This window comes from Oxyura jamaicensis, chromosome 27 (assembly GCF_011077185.1).
Source record: "Oxyura jamaicensis isolate SHBP4307 breed ruddy duck chromosome 27, BPBGC_Ojam_1.0, whole genome shotgun sequence".
NCBI lineage: Eukaryota > Metazoa > Chordata > Aves > Anseriformes > Anatidae > Oxyura > Oxyura jamaicensis.
The window spans coordinates 4,341,322-4,366,495 of NC_048919.1; the positions used below are offsets into that span (position 1 = coordinate 4,341,322).

At 45.9% G+C, this 25,174-nt stretch overlaps 2 protein-coding genes across 2 annotated transcripts; both read left to right on the top strand.

Moving 5' to 3' along the window:
• Positions 1 to 1,804: 1,804 nt before the first annotated feature.
• LOC118178791 (keratin, type I cytoskeletal 10-like) lies at positions 1,805 to 7,738 on the top strand. The gene is made up of 9 exons (XM_035347571.1): positions 1,805 to 2,500; positions 3,095 to 3,177; positions 3,686 to 3,842; positions 4,255 to 4,416; positions 4,912 to 5,037; positions 5,243 to 5,469; positions 6,045 to 6,346; positions 6,851 to 6,952; positions 7,438 to 7,738. Exons 1-9 carry the CDS (start codon positions 1,805 to 1,807, stop codon positions 7,461 to 7,463), a joined length of 1,881 nt encoding a protein of 626 aa, XP_035203462.1. The 3' UTR covers positions 7,464 to 7,738.
• A 6,513-nt stretch (positions 7,739 to 14,251) lies between these two features.
• On the top strand, positions 14,252 to 20,184 carry LOC118178825 (keratin, type I cytoskeletal 13-like). The gene is made up of 9 exons (XM_035347636.1): positions 14,252 to 15,016; positions 15,804 to 15,886; positions 16,326 to 16,482; positions 17,099 to 17,260; positions 17,578 to 17,703; positions 17,931 to 18,161; positions 18,530 to 18,536; positions 19,017 to 19,382; positions 19,828 to 20,184. Exons 1-9 carry the CDS (start codon positions 14,252 to 14,254, stop codon positions 19,851 to 19,853), a joined length of 1,923 nt encoding a protein of 640 aa, XP_035203527.1. The 3' UTR covers positions 19,854 to 20,184.
• The last annotated feature ends 4,990 nt before the right edge of the window (positions 20,185 to 25,174 follow it).

A 25,174-nucleotide genomic window follows, 5' to 3' on the forward strand; every position in this document is an offset into this window, starting at 1 on the left:
AAGCGTTCTCCAAAAATGAAATAAAATGTACAAAAAGCCTTTCCCTTTTGCAGAATTACACAGAACAACCCAGCAAGGTTCTTATAACACGGGCGTCAGCGCCTGGAAGCCAGCATGAGGCAGAATGTAACCCCACCGCTCCATGTGCCAAGGTGGCTGTTCGTACAGCAGCCAGACGCATGAGCTCCAGGAGACAAGGGTTTCTCAGCAGAACAAGCTAAAATTACCCTGACTGAGCCTCCACCAAGTTTTGCAGTGAACGATTTAAGTTTCCCCAGGCCGCAGAAGGCCTCGCTTGCTGGGACGTTTCAGAACTGACACGGAGCAGGAGCTGAAGGTGTGCCCAGCCGTGTGGGTGAGGGTGTGCTGGGAGGGGTGTTTATAAAAAGACGTTTCCACAAACACTTGCTATGAACCATAACAACCAAACCTCCAAATTAGCAACAATCAACATCACAAAGGCTTAATGAGGAAAAAATAAAACAGCCAATCAATAGGGGGAGTTGGACATCACCCAACTAGTTCAGCCTACACGGTGCCAGCTAACAGAGCACTGACATTAACGTTTGTATCTCTCATTCCTTCTGTGTTTGTAGTCCACGTTTCTACTTGCTTTTGCTCCATCCGTTGAGCATCCTGTCATTAGGCAATCAGAACTGTAACTCACCATTTATTTATTTTTGTTATATCCACATTAATTTTTGGTAGTATCTTCCACACTGTCACTACTCGTCAAAAATCCCAGTGCAACATGTAAATTTTACAACACCTTCTCTCCGTCCTCCTCCTCCTCCGACGGGGGAGGATGTTTGGATGTGCGCTGAGACAAGTAAACATCCTGGCTGAAACTCTGCAATCCCTCTGGCAGCGAGGACACATCCCCACTGCTCACTGCTCACCTTCACCGACGTGCCAAGAGAAACCAGCCCGGAGCCGGGATGCTTCCGCGGGTCCCTCAACCGTGCTGTAACCTCGATTGGCCCGAGCACGTATTTCCTGCAACGAGCCATCACATTTTTCCTCCTTACAGCTTTACACAGAGATATTTTCAAGTTGTTGACATATATTTTTTTGTAATTAGTTATTTTTAACACATAACTGCAGCTGTGTGTTTGGAACAAATTGCTGATGTATCGTATTTGCCAATGTTCGCTAAGTTTTTAGGAGAAATCAAGAAGTCTCAATGGTTCAAGTGCACCTACGAAATGCATCCCGTGATGTTTTCAAAAGGCATAAAGCGACAAAAGACTAAAAATAAGGAATACGAGGCATAAGATACCCATAAACCAGAACGTATTAAGATATTGCCTACGTGTAATTAGCTGGGATTCCTTGACACATATCTGAAAGGGGAAAGAGCAAGAGCATGAGGAACGACCGCGTTAGAAGAGAGATGGCAACATTCATCCCCGTCTCACAGTGTTTATTGTTGTGTTGAAGGAGATGCAAATGGGATGAGTGGGATGAGTTTAACTCCGATTACTGTAAGTCAGTGGACTAGATCACTGAAAATATCTGCCTAATTCAGAGCCACCCAATAGAAATTACATGTTTTGTGTTAACAAACAAACGGTCAGGAACACTCCGAGTATGGGCTAAGCTTCCTGACACTGTCAAACATCTCCCTTTGGCAAATTACTCTTGGCATAAAAGCCACGGCTTGCGAATGCACATGGCAAGAAGGTACTCCCTTCGATGGTGACACCCACTGTCTCAGGTATAAATTGAGACCAGGCAGGGTAGGAGTCGGAGCTATGATTCCAGAACAACTGTAAAACCAGCTGAATCCTTCCCTGCTGCCACTATGAGCTGCGGCTCCAAGCAGACCTCTAAGAGCTGCCACCGAGGGAGCAGCGGTGGCGGTGGAGGGGGCAGCAAGTATTCCTCTGCCTCCTCACGAAGATACACTGCTAGGGCAAGCGGTGGCGGCAGGTTTTCTGGTGGCAGTTGTGGCGGAGGAAGCTCCAGAAGCAGCTACGGCGGGGCAGCGAGCGGGGGGAGCTATGGAAGGATCAGGCACTGTAGTTACGGAGGGGGAATGAGCGGCGGCAGCTGCAGAGGTGGAGGAGGTGGCGGATATTTTGGAGGGGGAATGAGTGGTGGCAGCTACGGAGGTATGAGCTGTGGTGGTTATGGAGGAATGCGCCGTGGCAGCATGGGAGGAGGCTTCGGCTCAGCCCGCAGCGGGTTTGGTGGTGGTTACGGAGGGAGTTTTGGTGGAGGTGGTGCTGGTTTCAGCGGAGGCAGCTTTGGCGGCGGTGGCAGCTTTGGCGGCGGTGGCTTTGGTGGAGGGAGCATGGGAATTCTGTCCAACGATGAAAAGCTGACCATGCAGAACCTGAACGACCGCCTGGCTTCCTACCTGGATACGGTCAGAAATTTGGAAAAGGAAAATGCTCAGCTTGAGCAGTTAATCAGGGAGTGGTACCAGAAGCAAGGCCCTACTGGTAGAAAGGACTACAGTCACTACTACGGAGAAATCGAAGACCTCCAAAATCAGGTAGGATGTTCTTCGTCACAGAAGCTTAAGAAGCATCAGACGGACTTTTGCGATTGAGAAAAATCTTTGAGGCAGCAAAAGTGGATATTTGACATTCACTAAGTGCCTCCGTGCAAGTACCTCGGGTGCTTGAAACTCTGCCTGCTGTGCATGCCTCCAACTATCTCCAGCCCAAAGTGGAGAAACAATGCACGCCCCCCCTGCGGCACACCCCAGTTGCTTGGCAGTGAGTGCAGGCCCTCAGATGCCTGCAGTGGGTTTCAGAGCATAGGAAAAACATCAACAATTACCCTGTGGGGTGTGCAGTGTCTGACGTTTGAGTACAGCCCCTGGCCCGTGGGCATGGCAGGTGAGCCACAGCTACAGCGATGGCTCCAAGCCTCTTGGCTGGACTCCTCACTCCCCTGTTGCATTCCCCAGACGTGTTATTTTGCAGTTCTGATGCTGTTTTCGTAACAGTACCTCTTTGTTTTGCACTGTAGATGACCTTTAATGCTCAGACACCCGGGACATCCCATTCCTGTGTGTGTCTCTTGTGCAAGCCTGAGAGATTCCCAGGGAAAATTGTCCTCAGCATATCTTCTTCTCTTCCAGCTTGTGACTGCAGCTGTGGAAACCAACAGGATACTTTTGGACCTGGATAACACAAGGATGACTGCAGAAGACTTCAGGATAAAGTAAATACATATTTCTCTTTTCCAGGCTTTGACTTCCTGCTTCCTGCTTGCCCCAGCCTTCTCTCAGAAACTCATTCAACACAGAAATACCAATCCACAGAGCCAAGCGTTCCTTCTGGCTCCATGACAGCACATGTGAAATCATCTGTAAGACATCAAAACTCTTCATTACTTCTCTAACAGTCTGCAATGGGAATACTCCCTATGGCTGTGGAAGCAAAGAATGATTTTTATTTTTTTTAAACGTACACAAAATCTACAGAAAGAGAAAAGATGAAATAGACTACAGAATACATTTCCATATTAAAGTTTAATATTAGCATTAAACTTTAAGCAATAGCTTTCATAATTCTGCTGGGTGAGAGATGCTGTGTGCTACAAAGTACAGGCCCAAAAGCAGGCACTGAGACACCGCAATATGTCATCTTTTTTTTGTAAATAAAGCCAGCAGGAGAAGGACTGAGAGCCCAAGACTAGGGCTGACGTTTCTGCCTTCTCCTCGGTGCAGGTATGAGACCGAGTACGGTCTCCGGCAGAACGTGGAGGCTGACATCAACACCTTGCGCCCCTTGTTGGATAATCTGACTCTGAGCAGGTCTGACCTGGAGATGCAATTTGAGTCCCTGAAGGAGGAGATGATTGGCCTCAAGAAGAACCATGAGGAGGTGAGAGCCAGATCCTTCCTCAAACTGGAGAGGAAAACAAGAACACTTCCAATAGTAGAAATAAAGGCTTCCCGGGTGATATTTGCTGCACCAGAGAGCCTTCCTTGCTCTGCTAAGGTGCAGCAGCTCAGCAAGGGGCAGCCTGAGACAGCCTCAGCACCACGACTGGGCTCTTCCAGGGCATCTCTTACCACAGCTCCCCTCCACAAGCGGTCTCTGGGAAGTCAAGGCCAAATAATTGCAAAAAGGAAAAAAAAATAAAAATAAAAAAACCCATACAGATACATATGTTGTTGAAAGGCTCCAGGATGGTTTATGACTTCAGCGGAAGTTAAATGACTCCAAAACTCTTTCACAGTGTAATTTCACCTCTTGTTTGTTTGTTTGCCTTGGGCCTGGGTTTTCTCTGCAGGAAATTAAATCGCTGCAAACCCAGTCCGGTGGTGATGTGAACGTGGAGGTCAATGCTGCTCCAGGAGAGGATCTGCTGAAGAAACTGAATGATATGAGACAAGAATATGAGCATATTATCCAGAAAAACCGTGAAGAGGTTGAAAGGTGGTATGAGAGCAAGGTAAATGACGAGCACTGAATGTTTAAAAAAGTGATTTTCCTAAGGCATGCTGATCTGAACAGTCACTGCAGGATGGAAGCAGGTGATCTTGATTTATTTCACTACAAACATAGTCAAAAGCGTCTAGAATATTCACATAGATTTTCCTTAGTTTATATAAGTAGAAATCAGTACAGCAGAATTAAAACTTATTATTTCTCATGGTATCATAGAATATCCCGAATTGGAAGGGACCCACAAAGACGATCGAGTCCATGTTTCTCTCTAACAAAAGGGGGTTAGGTGTCTTATCTGCATCCCAGACAGATTACGGTTTGAGCGCTCACATTAGAAAAGCACGATAACACCAACTTTTGGTAGGAACTTCCTGTAGATGTATGGTTCCCCGAATGCCATTTATTCAATTGCTTTTAGGAGAAAAGTGGTAGAATCCCTCTGATGGGTGACATTATAGGTAAACCTAAACAACTCCAAGACTCTATGTTCATTTTTCAGATGGAGGAAGTGAGTCAACAAGTCCACTCAAGTGGTCAGGAACTGGAATCAAGCAACCAGCAGATCTCTGCGCTGAGACGTGACTACCAGAGCCTGGAAATCGAGCTGCAGTCTCAGCTCAGCATGGTATGCAAAGATTGCTCCCGATCCTCTGAAATGAGAGCTGCTGGAATCACAGGAGATGCAGTTATCTGCAGCTGTAGCTAGACTCCACACATAATAAGATGCTCGGCACGTTTGACACCATCACAGATTTTTCTCATTTTGGGCATAAGGAAGGGCTCGTCTTGCCACAGCCCCGTCCTCACTGTACTTTTTCTTCCACTCCCAGGTACGGTCTTTGCAATCCAACCTGGAAGACACGGAACGTCGCTACAACATGCAGCTGCAGCAGATCCAGAGCATGGTCGGCCCCTTGGAGGAGGAGCTGGCCAGCATCCGCTGCGAGATGGAGAGCCAGAACGAAGAGTACAAGATGCTGCTGGGCATCAAGACCCGGCTGGAACAGGAGATCGCTCAGTACCGCGCACTGCTGCAGGAGGGGCAGCATGGCATCGGGTACGCACATTCAGATTAATTAACACGCCAACTCTGCCAACAGGTGGAGATGATAGCAATAATATTTATGTTAGGAACTAGAGCAACTGATTCATCATCAGGATATTTACTACAACCACAAGAATTTAAACTGAATCTACGGCTTAGCTGGCAGTGCACAAAGCTGTATTATTCTACACTTATTATGAACTGGACAAAAACATGTAGAAAAGTTTTTAAAACTATTTTTTGCCTTCTGTTTCCCTAAGTACAATCAGGAACTATGAAGTTATATATGAAAATGAAAGAGAAGCAAGAGAATAACTGTGCTTTCTAAATACTCAAAAGTCCAAATTTTTGACGCTTGAAAGACAGCTACAGCCATTTGTTCTCTTTCTTTTTCTTCTGTGCAGATCAGTTAATTTGTTCTTACTTAGGAATGTTCAAACCCAGTTCTCTAGAACACGTTTCACATGGTAGTGCTTTCAGAGCCATAGAGAAAAGTCCAGAAGTGGCCTCGATAATGTCACGAGGATGCCGGACCTCAGTCCTGCTGCTATAAATCGTGTGCGTTGTGTGTTGCTCCTTTCTTACAGCTCCTCACAGGGAGGAGCTGGTGGCGGATCCTCAGGAGGAGGGGGCCACGGAGGAATTAGCTGGTCTTCTGGAAGAGGAAGCAGTGGAGGAGGAAGCAGTTGGTCCTCGGGCGGAGGAAGCAGTGGAGGAAGAACTGGAGGATCCTGCGGAAAAGCTTCTGGCGGCGGCGGAGGAGGGAGTGGAGGAGCTGGAGGGGGAGGCAGTGGAAGAACTTCAGGTGGAGGAGGTGGAGGAGGAGGGGGAAAATCCTGCCTCTCCCACTCGTCGTCCTCCCACTCTGGCAAATCTTGTGAAAGCCAAGGTAAGAACTGGAATAAAAGTGTACATCCTTCTATTAACTTCTCCCTCGAAATAGCAGTGAAGGGTTTGACAACATCCTTCCACATTTGGAAACCTGGAGACATTTTTGCTAGTTTTTTCACCATCATGTCTTAAGTTCACGCTGACATTTGTTCTTAAACAGAAACACAACGAACACGGTGGCATTTTCACAAGTGACTCAAGTGTAAAGGATGTTATGAAGAGCTTCATCAGAGGACGTGTAGGAAATAAAGGAGGAAAAGGAAAACTAAAGCCCAACTGAAAGCATACAGGGAACCAGAGAAGTCAGTAGTATCGACTGAAGCCAAATGTTAGAAATGTGATGGGTATTAAGAGAGCAACATGATTAAAGCAGAGTAAAATAGCTGCAACACTCATGGCATTTAAAATAAAAGGAGCATTAGCTGCCAAAGTCCCAAAGCAGCAGCAGACAGGGAGTGACAAAAGGTCTTTTCCATATCTGATTTCATGGCTGTGGTTCCAGGAGGTGCTGAAAACCTGAAGCTCTGCCTGGAAGGGAATAAAACACTGGAGAGAGGAGCAACAATGGAGGAAGTGTCCGAAGCCATAAAAACTATGAGATCAGGTAAGGATTCAGGTCCCGACAGCATCTCAAATGCCTGAAAACATTGTAAATGAGCCGAAGGTCATAATTTTTAGACAGCTTTGATCAGACATTCTGCTTGTCCTGTGTGTGTGCTAATGTTTGGTAGGCAAGACTGAAATATATGACGTGCCATCCTACTTTAATTTTTAAAGAATTGGTGTAATACCCAGACAAACAAATACAGACTCTAAGCCCATCTGTATTAGATTTACACTGCTACAGCTGCGCTAAATTTAAAGTGACTCCTGATTTACACTTACAGAGGGGAGAGCAGAAGCAGGGCCATGTATTCAACATGACAAAGCTGCAGACCTGCATGCACAGACAAATATAAAGCACTGGGAAAAATCTAGTCCATTGAGAACTGCCCAGCCTATAATTACGAAGTAACAAAAAGATTAAAAATGCCGAATGAGATAACACTTCTTAAAAAAACCCTCTTGCTTCCCTTCGTCTTTCCACAGGGAGTTTTAGGAAGTCTGAGCACTGATGGGCAAAGCTGGCATCTCCCACTGCAGGACCTTCTGACCAAGCAGAACGTACCCGGACATCTGATCACACCTCTGAGAAGAGCAAGGGCAAACCCGAGCTCTGTAACTCAGCACTGTTCACTCTGTGGGCTCATCCGAACCCTCTGGATGACCCACCTGCTTCTTCCATCTCAATTTCTGTGCCTAATCACTGTTACCTGAGTTAATCTCTACCGTGATTGGTATTCTTGTGGAAAGAAAAATCCTCTAATAAACCTTTCCTTCTCTCTGATGCAACCAGAAAGCCGTGTCTGACACAATTTCTTTTAGCACACATCTTTATATGAACCGGTTACAAACGTCAGCCCTCCACGAGTGCACAAGAACAACTCAATTAGATTATGCAAAAGACCCAAAAGTTCGCAGCGGCGTATTCACCCTTTAAGAGCAACTGGGCAAAACACCGACCACTACGAACGAACACGTTCTGAGTGCTCACATCAGATGAGTCCAAAGTTCAGCTGCAGCCTAACTCTACTTTGTGGCAGTAGCTATCTGCACTGTCAATTCACAAAGCTGGAGTAGGAACCAAATTGCGCACGTACGGTCTTACAAAAGAGGGATTCACAGCCTGGTTTTAATGAGCACAGCCACGGGAGCTGTGCAATACTTGGCCTCTTCTCTGTATTTCCACTTCAGGGCACCTTTATTGTATAATAATGAACGGAGATTTTAGGTGAAGACTGGCAAACTATTCACACTGAGGATGTACTTTTACAAAACCCAGCGTGTCTTGGCAGGGTGAGAGAAACAAAAAGAAATCCAAGGGGAAAGATTCCCACGTTGGTTTTAGGGGCTGGTTACAGATCTCACAGCAGAGGGATGGCTCACAGGGGTAAAGGTGCTCTGCAAGATAGAGATCGAGCCTCTTCTCCTTGCTTGAATTATAGCCACGGATCCCTCTCCTATGCCCTGGATGGGTGCTAATGTGCCAGAGGGTTCCCTCTGCCCACTCCCATGCTGTACCCACACAGGGCTTTTCATTTCTGTTGAGGATAATTAAAGTGTGGGGTCTGTGCCAGCAGAATTTCCATGGGCTGAACTGCTGAAATGAACTCTGAAAATAATTCAGAGGGCTTCTTACATCAGCCATGTCCATTCTTTAATTCTTGAACTAATTCATTTTTTATCCTTTGCACTTCTTGATTCATCTCATTCAACACAAACAAAAGGAACCCAATAGGATTATCATTGGCATCACTTTTTCTCTCTTGGTTTTGCAGAAGACGCTGGAGTCATGAGCTGTGCTGTTTCGCTCCGAGGGAGGCATCACCTGCCGGAGGAGGTTGAGAAACGCCGATCGAGTGGGAGACCGTGGGAACGGGAATCCTGAACGCCCGAGTTGTAGGCAGATACGTGCCAGTGATTCACTGCTGAGGCAGTGAATCGCCAGGCTCTCAGCCAATGTGACTAGGCTTGAAAAAAAATAAAGTAAAATTCTTCTGACCACTGCCACTATGGGTGTCTGAGCAATTGGCCAACCTTCATCAAGAACTACTTTATATATAAACATTGATTGATATCTCCGATCTAACATGCAAAGAGGCAACGTGGACCCTTTTGGCAAGAATCCCCCCAACTCCATCCGACTGCAAAATCACCTGCTTCACTGTAAAACCTCAGCAGCATCAAGTCCCATGTGCCTCTATATTGCTAGCTAACCCCTAAACCTACCTTCCCTGTTTGCTCTGCTCCTTTTCCACCTGCTGGGGGCTGTGACAACTTCTTTCTTACACCTGATTAGGCAGGGTAATAAACTAACAGCCCAAATTACACACTCTCAAGAGAGCAGCCCTGCTTCTCATACCTCCTCCAAAAGCCAAGACACCTCTGCTGAGCTTGTGCTTCCCGGCTTTTACAGGGCGATTAACGGCCCCCACCTGACCTGTGGCCATCCAGCACCGGGGAGGTTACCGATGTCTGCGTGGAGCAACGTGCTGCTCTGCGCTGTAGGAGCAGCTCTGAGGACTACGGACAGCTCTCTTTCCTTCATCCTACGCCTCTTTCCAAAACCACAGCTTCCTTTTCACGCTCTTACTGCCACTTGCCTAATTACCATGCACCCAGCCCTGCAGAAGGAACCCCAGTGATAGAGCCCTTGGGGGACCAGCGCGGAACGCAGCCTGAAGAGTTGGCGCATGGGCTCAGCACCGTGTCTGGGAAAGCCGTACAGCAGCACGAACGTGAAACATTAGGATGGGATGTCTTGGAACATGCTGTGCCATTCTGCTGCTAACTTGAGTGCTCACATTGGCATATTATAATCACACACTGAAACAAGGAAAAAATTCGGAGCAATTAGGATAAATAGCATAATGTCACTATTACTTCTGCTACTCAGCCTTGTCCATACTGTTTTCTTCCTTAACTAAAATTTTAACTCATCTCAAAACGGTGTTGTTACAGTGCTCCTAGCATTACAAGAAAGTGGAAGGAAGTGTGTGGTTAAGCATTCTTTCCTTTTTCATTTTACTTATACAGAATCTGCATGTAGGTTACGGGTGCCCTGACATATCACGGAATCACAGAAGCACACGTCCTTACTGAGAGAACAGGCTCATAATAGAAACAATGAAAAAAACCTTACGTGGCCGAACAGAGTTAGAAAACCCAAACTACTGCAAACCAGGAGTAAAAATTACAAATATCGTAGCATCGGGTGTTGAAGTCGAGGGCATGCTTAAAGCGGGACTCCAGCAATATCAGGATTAGGGAGGATAGCCTTGCAATTTTTATTTGCATGCATTTTGCTAGGCATTAATCAGCATAATAAGCTTTAATTTTATGAGCAAAAAATGTTGCAATTTAGATACTTATCTGGTGTTCCTATTAGTGCTCTGAAAGGAAAATTGTGGTACGTGTTGAAACAAGACCTTCAGAACATCCTTAGGCAAAAATAAATGTGGGCACACACTCCTGTCTGTTTGGCTTCAGAGCTCCCAGAGCAATTCATTTGTCCATTTGAATGCACAGAAGCAATTTCCAATTTCCAAAATTGCCTATGCACATATTTTGCTGAGCTCTCTTTTGTTCGGCATTGACTGCCAGCCCACGTGCAAGTGCACAAAGCTGCGTTCTGCCCAGCATTAGTACGGCAAGATGCGCCATTTCGCCGCGCTGCTGGGGGGGAGGAACAAGCAAGTCTTTCTAGAGCCCACCCATCTCAACTCGAATGTCCAGCTGGTTTTTATTCACTTTCATGATGAGGGAACACACATTGCTTGGGAGGTCATTGACTTCTGGTGCTTAGCGGCAGACTTTGTCTTCATTCTGATGCTGGGCAGTCACTTCTGTGATATACATCACAGAGGCCTGATCAAAAGGAAAACAATAATGAGAGAGAGCATCAAAGAACGTCAGCTGTACTTGAAACGTGGCCTGAGCAGAGCTCAACGAGAAGCAGTACGCAGTGTCAAAACAGCCAGGTGCTCTGCAGGCTGAGTAACGCTGGGAGCTGTGGCAATAAATGTCCTTGTTCTGGTCTGACTTGGAAATAAGAATGTTATATAGCACACCGGGCGCTGCAGGAACACAAAACCCTGCGGGATTAAGCTGTGCATCATACATAGGAAAGAGGTGAGAAGTCCTAAAATTGCCATTAGGTTCTTAAGTAAACCCTAAGCCTTACATCATCCGTAACACTCAGTAATGGAAAGCATCAGAGAACAAAAATGCTTCAAAGCTCATGAGCTCAGAGCGAAAATCATCGTTCTGTGCACAGAACAGGTCTGCTCTGATTTGTAGATATTTACTCAGTTAAATACTTAATAATCAATAGGTTAAAATACAGCAGGAGGGAATACAATGTATGCGACATTACAAGAAGATGACACAGTCGCCGTTCCTCTGTATTTTTCAGGTGCTGAACATTAGGGTCTGAAGAGACAGGCTACATTTTTGAGAACTCAGTGACTTTGACAGAAACAAGCCATCCCAGGGGAAATTTCTCAGCTCAGAAGAATCCAGCAGATCCTAACAGCCGGCAGGATTTTGGTAAAGGGCACTAAGATCAAACTGGTAACAAAAATGAAACGACTGCAAAGCAAAAAAGGAACATCCTACCAGCACGTGACTTAAAAGCTGCCGAAGGTCTAAAGGCAGTTCTTCTCTTTGCATTCCTCCGTCATAGATCCGTAGTGATAATACAGAGCTAAAATGAAATTTTCAGGCTGTCTGAAGTTCTCCGCCCTCACTCTCTCTTTTCTTTCATTGTTTTTGTTTTTGTTGTTGTTGGAGTATTTTCCAAGCACGCATTAAGACACTTTATCAGGACAACCTTCCGGTATGGACAAGTCCCTGCAGTGAATGAGTACGTATAGAAAAAGCGTATAAATAAAAGAGAAAACAATGTACGTTGTCAGAAAGTACAGAAATGGATGAAGAGACTCTTTTGGCAAATGTTCTTCCTCTTGATGCAATAATTTTAGAGAGTTTTTTTTGCTCCTCATCACTAAGAAACTTACAGATTGCTCTAGCTTGTCTGGGAAAAGCATCTGCGAGGACTATCTCTAGAATCAGTGAAGGAAAATTGAATGTGACAATCAATTTTATTTACCGGGGTGGAATTTGGGAAAAAGGTCCCCGATTGCCCAAAATCACACTACCCAGACACAGGGGCAAAACAAAATTGAAGGCAAAAATCCCTTTGCCTTGGTAAACGACATCTTTTGACACCAATAAGAGAAGAAGCAGAAGCCCAGAAACTGTGTTTACGCTGCTGAGGTGACACCACCATCCTCCAGCTGTGAAACAGAAGATGTTATCGCATCGCCAGCTTCTTGAACACTTTCATCATCTTTGAGCCATTGAGTGTATAAAATAGCAAGATAAGATCAGAAAGCTTTTGAAAGAGGTTGCATAAGCAGCAATACAGCAATGTTGGCAAAACCGCGGCACAAAGGACAGGACGATGGATTCGGTCAGTCAGAAAATGTTAAATAATGCTTAATTTCATGTAAAAAGACCATAAAGGGCAGCAGTAGAGCTTGTGGAAGAAATATGCACGTGGATACTCACAGTAGAGCGTAAAAAGCAGCAACACATAGTGAATTTGTAAATCGAGGCCACCTTTGGAAAGCAAGGACTGAGCTGCCAGCTACAAGAGGTGTTTCTGAAGCTGCTGGGAAAAGGGCAGCACGCAGCAGACAACGGCTCCTCGGACGTCCCCTTTGCTCCCCGCACCTCAGCTGCAGGGGATAACTGAACTGCATCAATGCCTCACAGCCAGGAGAAGATCAGTAACCAGAGAGGAGGAAGGGCAATAAAGAAGTTTCAGTAGCATCCAGCGAAACAGTTGCTGGAAAAATGTACACTTTCTTCCTGCCAAAGTGCAAAAATTTAGCCATTTTGTGTGCAAATGTTTGGGGTCCATCTCCAGCGAGACCAAGGTGCTGCTGGCTTCGCAACGCAAATGTAGTTTTGGTGGTGGTGACAGTCACCTGGAACCCGGCACTACTTGCCAAAACTCAGAATCTTCTTCCAGCTTTTTCAGAAATGTGCAGTTCTGTCTTCAGATTCGCTGCTTTGGCACCAAATCTAACCTCCTACATGAAAACCTCCTACAGGTCCATCTTGGGTAAACTCCTGGGGACCAGTGCGTGACTGAAGGATGTTTTAATTTCTCTTGTGGTCTCAACAGCGTGATTTCTACTGACTTGTATAAAAAAACCTTTTGACTTGTCCCACAGAGTACTATTTTAGAGCCTCAAGGACCTCCGTGCCATAAGCAGCACGCACAATTACTGTAATATATGACACAGTAACAATAGGCAGAATGAGCTGTTTATATTAAACCTTACAGGTCTTTCCACACAGTGGTTTATAGGTCATTGCCTGGCTTAATAAAGCTTCTAATTGTGCTACAATTGACTTTATAGCATAATTAAAGTATCCTTAATCTTCCTATTATTTAGATCAACAGCTCTTTGGTGGGCAAAAAAAATATATATTTTTTTTTCTTTGAATTCCAGGACTTAGCTATTTTGTGCCTGGGCCTGTCACCTTCTTCACAAAGGAAGAATTTTGATTTTTCAACACGAATGCCAATGCTTGAAAGAGATTTCTCATCACTACGTAGGTTCTCACAGTGAGGGCAGGGATACACAAGTTGGACAATCTTGCTTTATTATGTGTAGTGCAAAAAAAAGAAAAAGAAAAGAATATAAGCAGCCGAAAAGTTCTTAAATGCATAGGCTTTGAGAGAGCAGAAGTCTTTGACAACAGCAGCTACATAGATCTGAGCAAGGAATGCAGATGAATAAGGAAAAGAATAAATGCACAGTCTTAGCATGAGAGATTTGGGCTTCATCTTCTTTCTTTTAGGGAAGAACCGAGAACAATTCTCTCTGTGTAGCACCATCAGTTCCAACATTAACTTCAGCAGGACCCGGGTGAGGTGATTTTTGCATAGAAAAGCAGATCCAGGTTGCATCAGGCTACCTGTTCCAGAAAAGCTACGTGAAGAGAATGCCACCCAAAGAAAGTGAAATGTTGGGTCTTAAATAAAGCATAAACCCAGCAATAGGCCAGATTGCCTGAGATACGAGCACAAAAATATTGTTCAGCAAATTATTCTTGGCACAAACAACAAGGCTGGTAAATGCCCTGGGAGAAGGAAACACCCTGATGGTGACACCCAGTGTCAAAAGTATAAATAGAGAGAGCTGGGGATGAAAATCTACAGTCCTGAAGCTTATCAGGCTGTGCACCTAGATTTGGGCTTGTGGTTTACCTCCTACCTGCTGTCACGATGAGCTGTGGCACTAAATCTTCATCTAAAATCATTAAGATTACCAGCGGTGGTGGTGGTGGTGGTGGCGGTGGAGGATGCAGCAGCGGAGGTGGTGGAGGGGGCAGCAGCTGTGGGATACGCAAGTCTGGTGGATACTCCTCGGTCTCCACTAGGAGATACACCTCTTCTGGAGGAAGCGGAGGCTTTTCTGGGAGAAGCTTTGGTGGAGGAGGCTCCAGGAGCAGCTATGGAGGGGGATTTAGCAGCGGCAGTTGCGGAAGGATTGGCCGCAGTAGCTATGGTGGGAGAATGAGCAGTGGCAGCTACGGAGGAGGAATGGGTGGAGGTATGGGAGGTGGTTTTGGGGGAATGGGAGGTGGTTATGGAGGCAGCATGTGCGGAGGCAGTTTCGGTGGTGGTGGATATAGCGGAGGTGGATTTAGTGGCTTCGGGGGCAGTGGTGGCTTTGGTGGTGGCAGCGGTGGCTTTGGTGGTGGCAGCGGTGGCTTTGGTGGTGGCAGCTTTGGAGGTGGCAGCTATGGTGGAGGTAGTTTCGGTGGAATGGGCTTCGGTGAAGATTCCGGGCTGCTCTCCACGAACGAGAAGGTGACCATGCAGAACCTTAATGACCGCCTGGCTTCTTACTTGGATAAAGTCCGAGGCTTGGAGGAAGAAAATGCTCACCTCGAACGTCTGATCAGGGAGTGGTATCAAAAGCAAGGTCCCACTGGTACCAGGGACTACAGCCAATATTACAGAACAATTGAAGAACTGCAAAACCAGGTATGATGCAATTTGACTAACTATGAGCAGATTCTCATTAGAATGGCCTGGCACTTGCCTGCTACGGCACCATTTTCCTATTTGGGGCAATGTATTCATTTGTTTGGTTTGGCCAGGAGCATCCTGGTGTGGTGACCAAGCCTGATTACCAGTTTTCCTTTGCTCTGGTTGATACGGGTGCTCTGGCACTCTTGTATTTGGCACGTGTAGCACCATTTGGTGCAACAGCAGGCCATTGCCAGGGCTCCCATTGGGGGGCCTGTCCCCTTCAATGCAGTGCCCTTGTTCGTTTGCTCCTCACTCTCTCGAATGGGAGACAGAATCAGTGCTTGCTTATGTTGTGTTACCAGTGGCCAGATAAACTGAATCTTGTTGTGAATACACAGGATGAACTAACGTGGGCCACTGCATTGAGTCTAATCCTAGCTCTCAGCCATTTTTTACTCTCCTACATGAATATTGGTGCTGCCAGATGCAAGGGTAATGTTTTCCCACTGTTTTGGGAGTACGCTGAGCTTATTTTATTATTCTCTCCAGCAAGGTATTGCACTTTTGATGGATATTTGTAAACCAGAATTGACAGCAAAGGCACCAAGCAGTGCTGATGTTATACAAAGGCACTCTCTTTTGGTTGGGAACAATAAACTTCTCTGTGTAGCACCTGCAGCACTAGTCAGGGTTACAAAGATATTCTGAAATGTGTCAAAGAACAGGTATTTTTCCCCTCTATCTGCGTGTCAGACTGCAAAGACAGCTGCCTGATAAACATCTGCCTTTTCCCTTCCAGATTGTTGGTGCAAATGTGGACCTCAACAAGATCCTTCTTGACGTCGACAACACCAGGATGACTGTGGATGACTTCAGACTGAAGTGAGTCTTTCTCTTCCTGTCTCATGCCACCTTCCCTGCCTTTACCACCATGAATTTGCATTGCCACTCTCCTGTTGTAGATACTACAGTGCCTTGGCTCCAACAGCAGAACAGATAATTGTTGGGAAGAGCATTGGGAGAATGACTTTAAGGGCTTTTCATTGCTATTTTGCTTCAGATAAGTTGTTTAAAGGACTATGCTCTGTGTTTCTCCACCTTTGTTTGTCGATTTATAAGCATAATCCTCCTCACTTCAATCCCAGAGTAATTCTACTGAAATCAAACAATCCGATTGGAGATGGAAAGAGGATTAGGTCCTTTCTTTTAAGAACTAAGCGATGGGACTAACAACCAAAGATGTACTGGTGGGGACTGTTCATAAACAAGACAACAGAGAGCTCTGGCAGCAGCTTTACTAGCTTTCTTGTCTGTGATTTAGGTATGAAACTGAATACACTCTCCACCAGAGTGTGGCAAGCGACATTAATGGATTACGTCCACTTCTGGATCAACTGACTCTAGCCAGGTCTGACTTGGAGACACAGTTTGAATCCCTTAAAGAAGAACTGATCTATCTGAAGAAGAACCATGAAGAGGTACATTTCTCCGCACTTTAAATTAATAACTAATGAAAACCCAACCCTCAGAGAATTTCCTGTGTGTTTCTTCTGCTAGCAGTAACCAGATCCGGCTGGCTTTGATCATCCAACTTGACCCGATCTGGCTTTGATTTGCAGGGGTATGCAGCAGCCACAGCTGCCTGATGTAACTGGACACCTAGGTCAACGTGTGGCAAAATGGGGCTGGGGAAATGAATGGCCTTTTGTACCAAGCACAACTTTCTGGCTGAAAGCACGGAAGGGTAATTGGATAGGATATATGGAGGAGTGAAAGGAAAATATTACTACTGCCTGCAATGGTATTTCCCACTGGGAAGAATAATACAGAGCAGGATTTTCACAAAGAGCACGCTGCACAGAATTCCTTATCATCCTGAGAAAAAATTAGGATCAAGGAGCATGCGGTGCCTGGCTACTGCTCCCTGTGAAGTTTAGCTTAGGAATGGCAAAACTGCTTTCTTTCACGAGGGCAGATGAAGGAGCGATATGGACCTGTGAGGACTCGTGTCCCTTTCTTTATTTGAAACGATGACATTTCTCTTTCCCTTCAATTTTTTTTTGAATCCAGTGGTTTTTTTTTTGTGTTTTGCAGGAAATGAAAGGACTGCAGACACAATCTGGTGGTGATGTCAGTGTGGAGGTCAATGCCACTCCTGGTATTAACCTGATGGAAAAACTGAATGAAATGCGCTGCGAATACGAACGGCTTATTGAGAACAACCGAAAAGAGGTGGAAAGCTGGTATGAAACCAAGGTAAAGTACAAGGTTTTTTAGGAAGGACTGGATGTCCTCATGCATTAAGTAAAGGACATTCATTTTAAATGATTTTAAGCAGTTTACTGTAACAAGTCAGTTCTGGAGTATTACATGGGAAAACGTGTGTGTTCCGGCAGCAAGGTGAATTACACAGAGGCTTGGTGTGGGTTAGTGGGCTGGCATGTGGGAAATATACACAGACAGTCTACGTTACACCTTCCTTTATGCACACTGCTTTCTAAATGCTGTTACGATACCCCCACAGTGTTTTCTTATAGTTAGAAATACCTCAGTTTTATATGTGTATTTTTTAGATGGAAGAAGTTAACCAACAAGTCCACTCAAGCGGCCAGGAGATACAATCAAGCAACCAACAGATCTCTGAGCTGAGACGTGAATATCAGAGCCTGGAAATCGAGCTGCAGTCGCAAATCAGCATGGTAAGTAAAGGTGTTGGCTTCCGTGACATGGGCTGTATGTGCCACCAGAATAAACAGAGGTTGGTTATGCCTAGAATTTACTCCATCTGTAGAGAACGGGCTGCTGGAGTACTTAATCATCAAAGACATGCTTTTCTCTGTTTTGTGCAGATCTTCTATTTTTCTGCCAAAAATGAGTTAGACTTGCCACGTTCCCGTAACCACTGCATTTTTTCTTCCGTTTGCAGATAGACTCTTTGCAATCCAACCTGGAAGACACGGAACGTCGCTACAACATGCAGCTGCAGCAGATCCAGAGCATGGTCGGCCCCTTGGAGGAGGAGCTGGCCAGCATCCGCTGCGAGATGGAGAGCCAGAACGAAGAGTACAAGATGCTGCTGGGCATCAAGACCCGGCTGGAACAGGAGATCGCTCAGTACCGCGCACTGCTCGAGGAAGGACAGCACGACATTGTGTATGTACCCTGACAAAAGAACACAGCATTATGTGAATCCCTGGGTTGCCTAATTAGTCACAAAGACAGTAAACGAACAGTTTAGACTTGCAAAGCAGGTTTTGTCCTGAAATGGGGCTAATTCAGCTATCTTGACCAATCACCTCTCAGGTTTGAGGTATTACAAATTTATTGGCAAGTCTGTTCAGAATAGAAATTACGTGATGAAGTATTAGTGCAGAAATTCTGAACTACCAATTTTGGGCTGGATAAGGAAAAGGAAACCCGTGCACATGGCCTTACTTTTACCGATTCCAGAAAAGACGAGGAAATCAACAAATAGAAATCACCTTGAAAAAACTGGAAGCAGAAAAATGACGACTTCCATAAAAGCCTCAGGGTGCGATTCCATGGAAGCTCAGGCTCCTCTGGTTTCCCTCACACAGCGAGCCCACTTCTGTTCATACGTGGTGCCTGAAAGAACAGCTGAGGCTTCGTGCGCTGCCTTTCCACTTTGGTGGGCAGTGATCCATGCGCTAGTGCAACTGATAACGCAGCAGCGCTAAATCTTGCAAGAAGTTTACGAGTAGTATGGAGAAAAAGCAGAAAATCCCGTGTTCAAGCTGAGATTGAAAGGGAGGATGATTTTGGCACTGCATCAGTTGCCTTTCTGAGCTGTGTGAGGTTCCAAAAAGGCAAAGTACAGACAGGCCTGGGTGCAGTGCCTGCAGGTAGGTTTCCTTCTGAGATCAAAATGCAGTTGATTAACTTTTTTTTTTCTTTCTCTCTCTTCACAGAGTCCCAGCAGGAGGAATGGGAGGAGGAATGGGAGGAGGAATGGGAGGAGGAATGGGAGGAGGAATGGGAGGAGGAACGGGAGGAGGAATGGGAGGAGGAATGGGAGGTGGCAGAACAGGAGGTGGTAGCTATTCTGGAGGAGGAAGAGGAGGAAGTGGTAGCATAAGCGGTGGCTATGGAGGTGGTAGCTCTTCTTCTTGCAGCGGAATGGGAGGAGGAATGGGAGGAGGAATGGGAGGAGGAATAGGAAGCGGAGGAATCAGTGGAGGAATAGGAGGAGGAAGCGGAGGAATCAGTGGAGGAATAGGAGGAGGAAGCGGAGGAAGCTGCGGCGGTGTTATTGGAGGAGGAAGTGGAGGAGGAAGGATCTCAGGAGGTGTCAGCAGCTCCCACTCCTACTCTTCATCTTCCCAGTCTCAGGCCTGCAGGGGCAGTGGTGAAAGCCAAGGTGAGAACTGTTACACGGACATGGTGCTCTCGCAGTCCCATCCTTACCAATTTATACACCATATCAACATCTCCTGAGGGCAAACAGTGCTGAGGATAAACAAGCACTTCTGGAAAGTGCTGGTTTTATTAAAAATTCTTTTATATTTGCATGTGAAGGACCAACCCTACTTAAGATACACACATTCAATTTCTGTTCCACCTCGTGGATGATATCACCGTAGCACGTAGTTAAAACTCCAGCTGGTTTTCCTCATCTCTAATTCGTTGCAGAAGCTCCTAAAAATGCTGCTTTCATACTGTGCCAAAGTTCCCCTTTACGCTTCTGGAACAGCTTATGGTCATCTATCACATAATCAGGCTCCTTTTCTGCCTGGTACATATTGGTGCCTCAGAGATTGGGTGCCAGTGCCGGAGAAATTAATGCTTTCTTTATCTCTACACAGGTTATGCAAGAAAATCTTTTGACTAAGGACACACCCTGAGGATCCTTCAGCGCAAGACGTTTCAAACAGCAATTGACCCAAATCCTCTGCATTCCCCACGCTCCTGAGGAAAGAGAGATGTTCCTCACGGATCCTCAGTGCTGCTGATGCCATCTATCCAAAAAGGCCTGTCCGAACTACTCAGATGGACCTCCTGCCGTGCATGCTATGTGCTTCTTCTACCTAGAATGCTTCGTGGGTTCAATCATTTGCACTTGAACTTCTTGCTTTACAGATTCAACCAGTTTGTTACTTGCGTTGTTCTGTATCAGGAAAATGTCGCTAATAAAATTTCATTTCTGTCTGATGCAACCAGAATCTTGTGTCTACAATTTTTTTCCCATTCTGCAAGTATAAACACTTAAAAAGAAAGTACAAAGCCAAGCCAACAATTGCCTCCAGGCACAAAGGTTGATGATATATTACAACAGCTGATAATGAAATTTAGAGTTAAAGCTCAATTTCTGAGCACTCAGGGCAGATCATAATCTTCTACAGCATCCTGCTACACCTTTGTTTTTTAGTAATGTGCCTGATACTCCTGTGGAGCTGAAACACAAAGAGACATGAACGATCACAGGACTGTGACTGTGGGATGAAAGCAATGTTTCAATTTGTGGTTCGCAAAAACTTATCTGATACTCATCAGTTTAAACTAAAAATGCACAAACTAGAGATCTTTTTTTGAACAGAAGGGAAAATAGAGGAAGAAGGGAAACATAATTGAAAGGATCTTTACCAAGTTCCACTCCATAGCATGCTACATGTTAACCGCAACATTAGGGCCCTACCTGTGTCAAATGAAGTAGGCGTGAAAGTAACTGGAATGTTTATTTTTAGATAGAAGAAGATCTGTCCTGTGAAGAAAATTAACATAAACTCTTTCAACCTCATCCAGCTGTTCTCTGAAAACTTCCCTGACTCCAGTTTGCCAAACAGCTCGGAGCAGCCCAGCAAACCATGCACCAGAAAGCACCCCCGGTCATTAGCTCTCTCTGGAAGCTGCGTTTGCTTCTGTCCAGCTCAACGTGCGCTACGCTTCCTTACGTTCAGTGCTTCAAAGAACTTACAGTATCATGTTCTCCAGTGACTGGGACAATTTTGTTCATAAAAACAAAGGCAGCTTTTTCACTGTAGCCCACCCCCTGGGATAAAATCATTTCCAGGGACTTGGCTGACAAAATGACCTTTCCTCCTGGAGCCGAACAACTTCAGAGATCAAAGGAAATGAAAACCAGTCCTAGGCCTTCCAAGGCAGTCTCAGGCACACACGGTTCAGGAATCTCAGGAATTTCTGCCTGATACTTTAGAGGAGAGATGGCTGCTAAATTAGGCAGATCTTAAACCACAGCTTTAGTAATTTTAACGAGCAGGTAGCACCCAAATTCCTCAGGCTCATTTGAAAGGCTCGGTCCATTGTACAGCTACCACCTGGGACACGCAGAAGTCAGCTTCAGGCCGCGCAGTCCTCACGTAATGCGAGCAGTGGAAAAGAAGGAAAGATCACAAAACACCCGTGCTGCCCCACCTGCACGTCTGCCCGTGGATCCCCTCTGAGGCAGGTTCAGCTCACGCTGACCGCAGGAGGCTCTGCACTACCCAGGCCACGAGGGGACATCGATGGTGAATCCAAGTTTTGAACAAAAAGGCACACAGAGGTAAGAGCTCCAAAGGCTGGCAAGTATCCAGGGCAAGCAAGGGGGCAAAATTTCCCCAAGGCTGCACAAATCTCACCTGTACGTGGCCTTGCAGGCCTCACTGCTGTGCGCTCAGGCACTGGCCTCTAGTGGAGCTCCAAGAAAACGTGTTTTTTTTGTGCAGGAGAAGCTAGCGCCATTGATTAAAGGCCTAACAGGCCAACACACAGGGTGTGGACGCAGAGAATAGATGTAAAATTGAAACACATTCCAGAACTACATGTCATGCTGCCACGCAAGCATTCTCAACACTCGGAAACCATTCAGGGAAGCAGAAATACCTCATCTGCACCAAACTGAACTCTGTAGTTGCTTGCGTTGTGCTTGCAAGACTTATCGGGCCTGTTAAACATTCTGTGCTACACAAATATTGCCAGTGCTACCTGCATGCATCACCGAGACACAGAAGCAATGCTCGCAGCGAACGGCACGGAGATTATTCCAAAGTCATCTCCTGTGGTTAGGCCACACTCCCCTAGAGGGCATTGTGTCGGTACCTCTTGCACCCTGTCTGGTACAAGCGCCTCCACAGATGTCAGTCTGTGCTTTGAAGTGTATTTAAACTGCACTGAAAGTGTAACCTTTACAACCAATTTCTTCTCCCGTCTCATGACGACCTAAGGGGCACCGAGCGCTACGCACCATACGATGAAGTTGCAAAGGTGCTGAAATACACAGGGGGGAGGCGGCACCCAGCCGGCCCGCTTAGAGGAAACGAAGCATTTCCAGGCAAAAGTCACTGCTGTGAGTGAGGAAACTGAAAGAGAGTATGAGAAGCATAACGAAGCTCACTGTATCTTACACCGATGAGGAAAACCCTGTGGACCTAGAGAGTAGGGATGCTGGATGCACGGCATGCAGCCGGGGTTTGCCATGGAGAGCTGTGGGACTTGGCACCACGTCCCACTGAAGGCTGTGGCCACGGGGATGGCTCTCTGCTCGGTGTACAGAAGGTCAAAATGAAGAACATCGTTTATTTCAATGCGTCAGTCGTGGATACCATGAGCTGTACTGTGAGTGCTGTGGGAAGTTTTGCTGACGCCTTCTCAAAAATAAAATGGAAGGGCTGAAACAGACTCAGAGAATGGTGGAAAAGGCATAGAACAAACCTCTGCATGGACAACAGATAGTATCCCAGAGTGTTTCAGCCTTGGAAAGAGGCACACGATGTCCAAGGAGATGACAGCATTCTGTCTAAACACAGCAGTCTGCGAAATCAGAACTGACATGAAGGTGTTTCTAACTAAAACTGGTCGATTTAAAGTTGTTACATCAGAATTCTGTAGCAATCTTTTCATGATTCAGCCTCACTTTAAGCTCAGAATGTTGTTTCTCTCTTAAGGACTGTTTTGCACACCTTGCAGTCCCTTTCCTTCAGAAGTCAGAGCTAACATCTCTAGCTTCTTTCCAAGCCACATGCAAGGACATGCCTTTAGGCATTCAAGCGCTGGGATTCAGCACCTCGAGTTTATACCTCATCACATCTTAAGCTTCTAAGCACCGAGCACCTCTACAGGTAGCCAAGGATATTCCAGTGGTAACAGTTCACATCCCTCCCCTTCCACCTCAATAGCATTTTACTGGTAAGCCAATAGAATTCTTTTGGCTAAAGAAGAAAAAGAGGCGCGTGGATATACGAAATAACTATTGCAAAACAATAAACCTAAAAAACCCAGCCCGCAAAACCGAAGACTCTGCAAGAATATAGCTTCGCCCCGGCTGAAGCCGTCCATTTTCAAGTAGCTGCCTGTCGGTGCTCGGAGGCACGGCGGCAGGAGCCGTGTCTGTGCCTGGTTCCCTTCGGTGCCTGCGCTGCTCCAGGCTGGCAAAGAGGAGTGCTGCTTCCCCGTCTGAGAGGGGGAAGAGCAGTCGCCAGGAGCAAGAGCACAGCAAAATTAAAAGGTGCCCCTGCTCAGTGCTCCAGCCCCAGCTCCTTTACGGCCGCATGGCGCATACAGGGACACTGCCCTCCAATTCACACTCCTCTGATGCTTACCTTCACGTGCAAGGCAACCTAATCCCTTCTCGTTCTCCTTTTGCTAATTTTAGTGGGTTTATTTCTCCTTCTGTACTACCAAATCTATCCGGAAAATACAGCTAGGCTGAATTCATCCTCCCTCAATGTGGATAAGCCGATTCTGTTGTAACTCACAGCAGGTCCCACCTTGGGCTTCCTTTGTGCTAGCCGAAGCCTTGTGTAGGGGTTGCGGTGCCGATATTTAATGGACAACTGGAAACCAGAGCACGCTTCCCTGCAAGGCTTTTCTCTGTTTTATAAAAGCTTGATCGGCGAACATGGAAAAAGCACCTCACTGAACATCTGCTATTGCATAGACACTGGAAAACAAACAGAACTGTTTCTTACTCTTTGTTTCGTGTTGCAAAATATTCTTTCACCACTGGCACACACAATTCACTGTAACGAGTCCAGATAATTAATGTATTTTTTCAGATGTAGTTTTTGGCACCATGTCTTTTAATGTGAATGATTTTTTAACTGTATTACATCATTCTACAGTGTATTTTGAGAAAAGGTTATTTTTAATATGACTACAAAATCTGAAATATCAGGGTTTTCTCCTCTCAGTTCCCTACAAGTCCATTTAAAACAGCTGAAATAAAATCGGTAGCTGCTTGATGAGAAGAGATTTAACATGTTTTCCCTTGCAAAATACTAATTCTGTGGCTAGAACCCAATTTTCTACAACAGGAATACGACTGTTGTCACCATCCTGCAATGTCAAAAAAAAATAAAAATAAATGAAAGATAAATACCAGCAAGAGCTTCCTTGACATAAGCAGTGGTAAGACGGTAGAAAGTCCAGTGTAAAGTTCCCCTGGAATGGAAACACAGTTTTTAAAATGAACATTATTTTTTTTCAGTAAATGAAAGGAGATTTTCAAACAGCGAATGTAAATTCCAAATAAAGTAATGAATGAAGAGCCACTTGGAGGCTGCTGGGGCTAGGAGTCATTGCCTGTGATGGAAGAAGGAAGTCAAAGGCTGAAATACCGAATTTCACCACACTGAAGACTGAAGGAGACAGGCAACCAAGGCGGAGCCTTCATTAACTCCTATTACTAGAGATATATTGCCAGATTAATAAAAGCTATGAGATATTGTATTATCCTACAAAATATCTAACAAAGAGCCACCCACATAAAATTATCGTACATGCCTTGTGTGAATCAACAGAGACATACTTGAGCAGAACAGTAATGCGTATTACTTACCCAAGACTAAATTTCATTAGCACATCACTTTTGGCGTGAGCACTCCGGCTGGCAAACTTCATGGGAAGCTGGGCTGCCTGGGAGGTGACACCCACCCAGCACCGTATAAATAGGCACCAGCGAGGGCAGAAGGCTGCACTCGCTTTTCTCTATCCAGCTGTGCAGGGGCTTTGCATTCGGGGACATCTGACAGCTTCCACCATGAGCTGCAGCATCAAGAGAACATCGAGTACCTCCTACAGGAGCGGAGGAGCGGGAGGCATCTGCGGCGGCAGCGGTGGCCGCAGCTCCTCCGTCTCCTGCAGGCGATATGCCTCCTCCGTGATAGGCGGGGGGAGCTCTGCGGGGGGAGCGTGCAGCATCGGCTACGGGGGGGG